The sequence below is a fragment of the Neolamprologus brichardi genome, chromosome 17 (assembly GCF_056152115.1).
Source record: "Neolamprologus brichardi isolate AB-2024 chromosome 17, ASM5615211v1, whole genome shotgun sequence".
Classification (NCBI taxonomy): domain Eukaryota; kingdom Metazoa; phylum Chordata; class Actinopteri; order Cichliformes; family Cichlidae; genus Neolamprologus; species Neolamprologus brichardi.
In genome coordinates, this window is record NC_142120.1 from 21,428,089 (window position 1) to 21,438,104 (window position 10,016).

Sequence of the window (10,016 nt, forward strand, 5' to 3'; positions counted from 1 at the left end):
ATGGAAACAGAGCTGTGTGTTACAGAGGAACAGGATAAACATCTTTAGGGCAAATAAGCCCAGCCTTTCACAATAAAAGCCAACCTGACCACAGCTTCAGGATTATTTGTTTTTTTTACTTTAAAATTTCACAGAAGTTCCTGCTGAAAACAGCAGTTTACGATTTAAAGTCTTCAAAAATGAGCATAAATAAATAAAGGTGTACTTAAGTCATGAAAAAACAGGTGGAAAATGTGTAACATTGAACTATTGCTTTGAGTTCTGTTGATCATTGTCACCAGCCCGACAAAACAGCTTCATGTAAAATGAAAAAGGATGATTTTTCAGATCCAAGGGTCCATTCACATTAAAGTGTCCAGGCTTTAGAGTCTCTTTGGCACTGTGGTCATTTCATTCAGGGACTCCAAAAATGTTCAGTTTAGTTTTAAAGTGCTTGCATCCGTTAAAGAGGAAACGGGAAGCAGGAGAGGAGGGAGTATCACAGTCTGACATGCCGGGCCAAGCACAAGGGCGGAGGTGTCGCCCTGAGCGACAGCTGCAACGGGAAGTCCGACTCAGTCAGAGACTTCCTGGTTTTCCAAGATGGGATCTGATGAAAAACAGAAAGGAAGTGATGCTCAGGTGTGTGCGCTGAGAAATTCGTGTAGCAGTATGAATACTCTGATTACACACTTAGAGAAAAACTTCAGGCTATATTTTTCATGTTAAAGAATTCATGTTTCTTTAATTTATTTTTCTATTTTTAATCATCAGAATTTCCAAGTGCACCACAGGGATAGAGGGCATCAGATTTGGAAGCCTGGGTATTTTCACCACCCCGCCATACAGCTGGGCGGCGTGGACACTAAAGCACAACCTCGTCATTTAAAAGACACGAAGGCTTAAAAACCCAATCAAACAGTTTGAATTTAAAGCAGCGCACGCAGCACACAGGGACTCGTCTCTGAGCAGTAAAGGAGATGCTGAGCCTCATGGGTCACAGTTGCCATAGTTTCACTGACAGGAGGCAGAGCATAGATTCGCAGTTACGTTCTACTTTAACTGTGTGTGCGTGTTACCTGTTAGTGTGCTGCTGATGTTGGGAGGAGACACGATCAGCACGGCGCTCCCAGACGTTATCCCAGAATGCACCATTGGAGCCTCCACCGGGGGGGAACGCAGGCCCTGACACACACAAACACACACACTGTTGTATTGTTCAGTCATCATTGTGTGCTCCCTCTGGGTACAAGGACAACGCAGTTGACTTGGTTGTGTTGTGACCCCACCCTCCCCCCTTGTTTTTTCTCACTGTACAAATATATTTATTTGTTTTGTTTAAGTAAAAATTCTTACATATTCTGGTCATAAAAAAGTTTTAATCCACAAACTGGCTTCTATTATTTTGTCCACGCCTTTATTTCTCAACAAAAACAGAACGATACTAACGGAAGCTTTTCGAATGAAAAGCATGCAAACAACGTGTGAGGAAAAACAGAAGCTTCTACTTTGTCTGTGTCACTGAAGCCATTCGTCATTGGCTCCTGAGTTTCCGTGACGACACTCTCCGACCCCTCCAACAGACTTGCGGCGTCGAGACGATCGTCCTGGCCCCGGGTCTCAGTCTCCACCACCAGCTGCTGCTGGCTGAGGGCTTCAGAGGAGGAGGAGGAGGCGGGGTCAGAGGTGACAGTCTGGATGATGACGCCATCGCTGGAGCAGAGACTGTCGGCCTGGAGATGGAAAGCATGTGAAAAGACGCACAAACACACACACACACACGTTTACCCTCAGCAGGGCAATAAACTGACCGACAGACTGTGGAGGATAATGTGTTCATGAGACGAGGGCGAGGAGCTCGTCGTCAGGGTAACGGTGCTGTTATTGGCTAAGCTCAACGGAAGGCCCTGATTGGGTGTCGTCTGGAGGTAGTAGGTTCCCGGGGTGCCAGTGGGCTGCAGGTGGAATGACTGCACAAAGAAAAGGTTTTAAATTCATTCATATTCATGTGTTTTATTGTGAAAGGCGCTCGTGGTGCTTACCGGCAGGATCTCAAAGGTCTGCAGCGCTCCAGCATTCAGTGTGATGGTCTCGCTGTCGCTGGCTGCTGCCGCTGAATCTGACGCTAACACAGAAACACAAACAGAGCAACAGTCAGAGGTCTCGCTGTCAGGACAAGAACATCTTCAGCTGCAGGCAGCACACCTGTTACACGCAACAGGTAAACCTCAGTCACCTTCTTCTATGATTCATCAGCATAGTCTGGTTCTAATTCTTCTTCTTCTTCTATGGTGGTTTAGTATCTCCATAAAAAAAAAAATAGTGTGGCCACAGCAGCAGCACACGCAGAGGAAGTGAACATGTTGGTGGTGTAGTGCAGGCGTGCAAGGCTCACCCAAGTGTGTGATCTGCAGCGGGATCTGTAAGGGAATCTGCAGTGCGGCCACAGAGCTAGGGGCGGGGCTGGCTCCGCCGCTGTTCTCGTCTAATCGGGTGAGTCGGATCTGAAGGGAGGACGAGGAGGGGCTGCCCGGAACAGATGCCGACTGCGAGGAGGCCATGAGCTCCTGGAGGCCCTTCAGGAGGACTAGAGACGGAAACCACATCACGAGATTTTATTAATAGAAGAAGAGAATCAGAAACATGAGGAAATAAATGACAGTATTAATTGTGTGTGTGTGTGTGTATCCATACCACTGAAGGGGATGTCCTTGTGATTGGCCACTTGTCTTTTGATGCTCCACCACTTTGATCGGAGCCACTGGGGTGATCGGACGCTGCTCCATCCGCCGGCAAGATCCTCCCACTTAATTTCATTCTCATCATCCACGTCAAGCTCTGATATCCTGAAACACGGCATCAAGCTTACACATGGTTTACTATGCTCGCTCACACACACGTGTGCACGCCCACACCGCCGTACCTGCGTACAAGATTCAAGTCATCTTCCTTCGTCCACTCAGTTCCTCCACTGTGCTTCCAGTTCAGGTAGTTCAGCCATTTAGACCGACACTGCTTTTCTGAGCGTGTGCGGACTCGATCAGCCACCGTCGCCCATGACACGCCTCCTGTGACCGCCGACCCCGGTGACACCCCTGCCATCTCGTATACGACCTCGGCAAGCCGTCGCTCCTCGTCCTCGCTCCATTTACCTGTTTTTTCAAAACAGAGCGAATTTCAAAATAAAAGCAAGCATTTAAATATCTCTACAAGTACAAACGGCTGCTGTGCAGTACCTGTGTTGCACGTGTCCTTCATCAGCCGGCAGCGATCTTTCACAGAGGATGCACTGCGACCTAGTGCAGCACCGATAGTCGCCCAGTCGTTCCCGTGTTTCTCCCTCAAGCTAAACGCATCACATATAAACACGGGTTAGTGTGAAATCCATTTTACACCGTCGTCAAGCGCTCGTTAAAAACAAAGTTGTACTTACGCCTTCAGCTTCTCGATCTCATCAGGAGTGTACCTAAGACACAAACAACTCCTTAAACAGAAACCAACAAACTTGCACTGCCTTTCTTACACCATCTTTTCTCTGTGCACTCACTTGCCGACATGGTTGCGGTTGTCGTACATCCGGAGGACTCGTCTGTAGACGGCGAACAGTGGCCTGTTCAATCCCAACGCCACGGAGCGGTAGAAGTCCTTCCTCTCTTCTTTGGACATCTCAAAGATGATCTCTGCTGGGTCCTCGATGCCGCGGCCCTGAGATCGTGGCCACAGGAACAGTTTAACGTCATCAGACGTCACAGAGGCAAAAATTGTCAGGGACCAACCCCACGTACCTTCACGTACTGGTCGATGTTCCTCATGAGGATGTCGATCTCCTCTTTAGACCACATGCCCTGTTTCCACTTATGACCTGAAAGGGAAGAGACATGAAAACCTGCATTGTTTCTAATGAACATCAGGGGGCGACTCGTCTGGACTCCAGCCATATGAAAGTCTTTCCTGAGGAGTTCATGGCCCCAGTTGCTGGTTTGAGTAAAAAATTATGTTTATTTTATACATTCTGGTTTCATTTAAAGTCAAAAAGGAGAAGAAAAATGAGCTTTTAACCAGACTTTTTTTCCTTTGTCAAGTTTGGCTTTATTAGAACTTTTTATTGTGTACTTTGCTGCTGCTAACAGACTCCAACATCCATCCAGGCGGACTACGAGGTGTGCAGTAGGAGTCCTAAATAAACATCATGCTGTCTTCAACAGGACTCTAAACTAGAGTCTGACACCATGAAGTCACCAGGAAAGAGTTCACTGAGCTCTTCCAAACAGTCTGACTTCTTTTGGGCCGTGCTGTTTTCTCTAAGCCTCTCAGTGAGCTGCATTCACTGTGTGCTACAGAGGTTCTGGCCTCGTTGGTACCTTTATTAGCCAGCGTGTCTTTGTCTTCTTTAGTTGTGAACCAGGCCTGACTGACAGGCGACACCTCCGTCTTCTGATTGGCTGAGAGGGAGTCTTCATCTTCCTGTAGGATCTGCAAACACAAAGTGATCAAAATAAAAACCTCTGTTCAGTCACACCCCGTTCTCTTACATTTAATCCATTTGATATAAATAAAGCTCCTTTTTGTTTTCCATCACTTTGCTTTTATTAAAGCAGAAACAGCTCACTTTTAACTGGTGGCTCATCCTTACAGGAAACTACACAGGGCAAACACAGAACGCTTAGAATAAGAAAAAAGGAGCCTGAGCACCACCTGAATCTGAGTGACGCTGTCCTCAGAGAGCTCGTCCGCCGTGGGCGTCATCGTCACCTCAAACGTCTCCGCCTGAGTGTCCGACACTGAGAAACGACACGGAAAATCTTTTACCCTCGAACCTTATTATCTCGCCAGAAACCCAAACAACTTCACATATCTGAAGCTTTATTTGTGCCATTTAATGCAGACATTAACAGCAAACACCATAAACCAGCATGAGGATGATGACGTCACCAGCAGGTACTTTCTGGCTAAGGAGACCAGGATCTGAACAATCTGAGTAACCTCACTTGTATTTTCTGTTATTTTTGCTGGATTTGAGTAAATTTAGAGTTTGAGGATATGAAAACCCTCTGATCAGGATGCAGCTGCAGCAGCTGTTAGCAGGAACCGTGTGAGGTGATTTCAGTGTGACTCACTGTAGTCATGAACGGGGAACGGTCCAGAGCTCGTCTGACCTGGCAACGTGACGACGGAGAACTGAGGCGTGTCCGAGTTTTCCTGCTCGTCTGTGGAGAGTCGCAGCTTCTTCTGGAGTGGCTCCGAGTCCTCGTCTGCACACACACACAATTATTTCTATAGCCTTAATCTGACAAAAACATCATCGAAAGTTTTTGTTGTTAGTTTTAGTTTCACTTTTATATTAATTGGGGTTTTTCTTACGTATACGTTTTAAGAAGTGTCACATTTATTAGAAAAAACAACAATTATTTTTTTAAATGAGTAATTTAAAAACTCGGAAAATTATCAGGAGAAAAATTTATTTATGAGGAAAAAAAGACAAATTATCAGAAAAAAAGACAAATTTACACGAATAAAAAAAATTCAAAAAAACTTAAAAACTGAGAAATATGAGGAAAAATGATAAGAAAACATCACAAATTTGAACCCTGGTTGTTCTGTTTCCACTCAGGTGCAGTGTAAGAGAAACAAACCCACAGGAGCAAAAAAATAAAATAAATGTGACAATTAAAAAAACAAGTGTTTTAATTTAATCAAAATCACCACAAAGAATGTTAAAATTAAAAACCCCGAACCGACTTTAAGTATACTGATTAGTTACTGATGGCTGATGGGTTTGTGTGTGTGTGTGTGTGTGTGTGTGTGGACCCACCAGAGGGAGGACAGTGCAGTATGATGCTTCCATCACTGTCCTGAGTGAGCGTGACAGATTTGACGGTTTCTAAAGCGCCGGCGTCGTCGTCCTCTGCTGCTAAACTCATCCTGCAGCTGCAGAGAGACACAAAAACGAACTCAGAGCGATTTCACAGCCACAGGTGTTCTCAGGTACTAATTTCTCTACGAACACACCAAATTATCACAATTTGGTGTGTTCGTAGTAGGCTGCAAAGCGGCTTGTAGGTTAGAGGCGCCCTATATAGGATTATTCTCTCTTTTTTCTCAATCAGCGATGCTCCAGAGTCTGCTATACTCAATGATATAATAGAAGAAGTGCTGAAGCAGCTTCTTTGGTACTTACAAGGTTCAACCGGCTGTTATTTTGGCATCAAACACCTCAGGGTCACCTCAATCAGTTAGAAACCTTCATAAGAAAAACTATTTACAGCAAAGATCTGCAAGGACTGCGACAGATTTCGACTCTGTGGATGCCTGAAGATGGGAAAATCAAGATTTCTACACACTAGATCTGACTAATGACTAATCTCAGTCCTGATTAAGCTTGTTAATTATTTGCTTCTTTAAAAAAAAAAAAAATAGTAATAAAATGTCACTTTCCAAGTGAGTCATTTTTCTGTCCATCAGGGTTTTTCTAGCTCCAAATGGGTCATTTGTGTGATTGATCACATAATTATATTTTATAAATATGTACATATATTATATACAGAAAGAAATCACACTAACTGCCTAAAACTCAGATTTCACTGACAGTGATAAAATAATAACAACAACAACAATAATAATAATAACAATGTGCATGGCACAGTTAGCACCCTCTTAATAAAAAGAAGCACAACACGGTAAATAAAACATCATTTATTAATTTTAGGTGAGGTATAGAAGTGCTGCTTTTGTAATTCTTCATCGTATGATGCCGAGTTTGCAAAAATGAAAGTATCAAATGTTTTAGCAGATGTTTTTTATAATGAAAAAAAGCTGATAGGCAACTAAACTAAAATTCACAGTCAGAACTCCCTTCTGAAATCTGTCACTTTAAACTAAGCGCCATCACTGTGACTCAGTTCCAGCAGTGTCACTGTAGATGTGTCATACATGTGATCTTACACCGGTTTATGACGACAATAAATACTGTAAACCATACAAGTTAACATGTGTTACTTTTATTGTGTACACGCCAAGCTCCTTTGAAAAACAGAAGGATTAAAAGAAAAATTGAATGCTGACAGACAGTTGTTTTCCCCAACAATAAAGTATAATAACATTTGTTATTATCAGTTGCGGCCGGTAAATTCAGGGGAGTACCTATCATTTTTTACGTGATTTATAAAATGTAATAATTCTACCCTGCTCGCTGCCGCCCCCCACTGTTTTGAGGGGAAATATAACAAACAAAGAAAGGTGTAATTTTTTTTCAAATATTCCGCATTTCTTTGACAGTGAGTGCACAGAATTTAAGTCTTTAATGTTTTCCTTCAATTTACGATCAATGATATGTTTACTGCCATTTAATTATCAAACCTCTATCAAATTTGGAGGTTTTTAAACGGAGTTTGGCGGACGCTGCTGTGCATCGTTATTTACACTGATGAAAAGATCGATTCTGCGCAGACTAACGCATCTTTAATGGTACGCTTACATGAATATTAGAAAAGAGACCAGCGCTGTTCTAACACAGAAGCTGTAATGTGATACGAACAAAGACCGGCATTCCCAACACTCAGTGACGCTCACTCCATGCTAACCGTTAGCCTGCTGAAAGCTAAGCAGCTGAATGAAAGAAGAAAACTCTCCGGCGCCATGTTAGTCGACAAGCTGCAGCTTATGGCGTCTGTGCAGTTTGACACTGTTTTTGCGCTTTATTCTCGGCTTTGGTGCAGTTTTTATGGCTCCGAGCTTTCTCCGCACCTCTCACTGGCTTCGACTACCAAACAGACGGTGAATTTTACTTTTGATTTGGCTACTTACTTCCTGTTTTTAGTCCGGGAACTTGCAAGTTACCAGGATGAAGGTAAGTGCCAGGATGGAGGCTCGGCTGCGCGAAGGCCAGCGGGTTGCCAGGTCCGTACAGTATCCGTAAATTGTTCATGCCTATGTTAATTATATTTCATGGTTTTTAATAAACGACATCTACGACTGAAGCGCCATAAAAAGGTAAAAAGGAAAACACATTTTGTTTGATTAAAAAATGTAACAAATCAATAAAACTGAAAGTTGTAAGAGGTTGTCTTTCCCCTCATGAATTTTGCATTTTTCTCTGGCAAATGTGTGATGAGTTGTTGTTTTTTTAATTTAACTATTTTTTTCTCATTTATGTTTTATTGGTTTTCTTATTTATACAACATGTACAACAATACAACTTAATCACAATGTGTGTGTGTGTGTGTGTGTGTGTGTGTGTGGGGGGGGGGGGGGGGGGGGGGCAAACAAAAGAACAAAACAAAAAGAAACAAACCAAAAAAATACAACGAGATTATACAAAATCGGGCCTCCCATTTTGTACATAGTTCAACCATTTTCGACCAGTATTCGTCAAATGAGTCCGCCTGCAACTTTATATTCTTTCCATAACAAAAATAGTATATATCACGTCAGTCTACTCATTTATAGTAGGAGTATCCTCATTAAGCCAACAACGGGTTATGGCCTTTTTGGAAGCTACCAACAGCACACTGAACAAATATTTATCCGGTTTACATAGTTTAAGACTCTAAGTTACCTAGGTACAATACTGCAAAATTAAATTGTATTTTCTTTTGGAAGATTGTTTCCAGGACCTTATGTATTTCCTTCAAAAATGGAGCCACACAAGGACATTCCCAAAATATGTGGAAATGATTTGCTGCTGCATGTCCACACTGCCTCCAGCATGTTGTCTTATGGGAATAATTGGATTTTTGAGCCGGGGTATTAAAATAAGGAAATTACATTCTTCCAACTGAATTCCCTCCACGAGGAGGCGCTTGTTACCGACCACTGCTGCCTACAGATCCCATCCCATTCCTCTCCTGTTAGGGATGGATTACCCTCTGTTTCCCATCTTGCTTTAACATATCTTGTATCATGACCCCTTAGGTTGGTCAGTGGACGATATAATTTGGAAATAAGAATGCATCTCTAAATGCATTCTCGAATATGTAAATAATTTCTTCATTCCCAGTCGATAACTGGGGATGTTTTAGCTTTTATTCAGGAAGTCCCTCAGTTGCAAATATCTAAAAAAGTCTTGATTTCGCAACCCAAACTTTTTCTTAAGGTCCTGGAAACTCATCACTTTTCCGTCTTTCAACAAGGTACTGTATGTGGTGAGACCTTTATTAGCCCATGTTTTAAATGTCAAGTCGGTCTTACTAGGGAAAGATTCTGGGTCATATGCAAACCACCTAAGAAATCCAGCTCTCTGATTTAATTGATACTTTTTAAGTACTCTTTTCCATGTCTTTATTGAGCTTACCATCCAATGGTTGCCCGGGTCTCCCAGGAGACGTAACTTTGAGGGATCTCCTATCAGTGCCCCGACAAGGAAGTTGCCTCCCAAGGAAAATTCCACTTCCTTCCATCTTGAACAATATTCAGGTTTACACCAGCCCACCAGAGTCCTTATTTGGGTTGTCCTATAATAAGTCATGTAGGCAAGGGAGGCCCAGTCCTCCTCTATCCTTGGGAAGCTGAAGTGTTTTAAACTTAACTCTTGGCTTTTTACCCGCCCATATAAATCTGGAGAGGATCCTATCCCATTCTGCAAAGTATCTATCAGGGCTTTCTATAGAAACTACTGAGAACTTGTGTTTTTTGTACATTCAGTTTGTATCCCGAGTAGGACCCATACTCCAGTTAATTTAACTATTTAAAGTCTTAGAATTTTATTTTTATTTGCTTATTTTGTTAGTTAATGCTTGATTTTACCTCCCTGGTGAAGTCCTTTAATTCATTCATTCGTTAGTCTTCTGTCCCATTATTGATATGAATTATAAATAAAATAAACAAACACACTGCAGATTTAATAATTAAAACAGAGTAAAATCAGGATTACAGAGCTGAATGGATTTAAGAACAGGTGTAAACTACAGAAAAACAGAAACAACGTACTGAAACACGGCAGCTTCTTCAAACCACTCAAATCAAACCTGGCAACAACTATTTCCGCACTGAAATCTGTCCGGGTAGCCACATGGAATATTTCTTACTGTTTGAGCTAATTC

General features: G+C 42.5%; 1 protein-coding gene and 1 long non-coding RNA gene across 2 annotated transcripts; one reads left to right on the forward strand and one right to left on the reverse strand.

Annotated features, from left to right (window-relative positions):
- Window positions 1-77: 77 nt before the first annotated feature.
- On the reverse strand, window positions 78-7,859 carry dmtf1 (cyclin D binding myb-like transcription factor 1). Its single transcript, XM_006781012.3, has 17 exons — window positions 7,783-7,859; window positions 5,792-5,907; window positions 5,097-5,231; window positions 4,675-4,760; window positions 4,341-4,452; window positions 3,765-3,841; window positions 3,527-3,684; window positions 3,413-3,445; window positions 3,216-3,325; window positions 2,903-3,131; window positions 2,674-2,825; window positions 2,375-2,566; window positions 2,022-2,104; window positions 1,791-1,949; window positions 1,488-1,712; window positions 1,059-1,164; window positions 78-589 (listed from the first exon to the last, which is right to left on the reverse strand). The coding sequence occupies exons 2-17, from the start codon at window positions 5,898-5,900 to the stop codon at window positions 555-557; spliced, it is 2,001 nt and encodes a 666-aa protein (XP_006781075.1). The 5' UTR covers window positions 5,901-5,907; window positions 7,783-7,859; the 3' UTR covers window positions 78-554.
- On the forward strand, window positions 1,672-2,391 carry LOC148097926 (uncharacterized). Its single transcript, XR_015716705.1, has 3 exons — window positions 1,672-1,729; window positions 2,005-2,200; window positions 2,280-2,391. It is a non-coding gene; the product is annotated as an uncharacterized LOC148097926 (long non-coding RNA).
- Window positions 7,860-10,016: the final 2,157 nt, after the last annotated feature.

Coding starts and splice junctions, on each gene's coding strand:
- dmtf1 (XM_006781012.3), bottom strand. CDS start 5,900: ATGAGTTTAGCAGCAGAGGACGACGACGCCGGCGCTTTAGAAACCGTC. Junction 3,446..3,526: donor AACCGCAACCATGTCGGCAA/GTGAGTGCACAG, acceptor TTTGTGTCTTAG/GTACACTCCTGATGAGATCG. Junction 2,826..2,902: donor GACTTGAATCTTGTACGCAG/GTACGGCGGTGT, acceptor GCCGTGTTTCAG/GATATCAGAGCTTGACGTGG.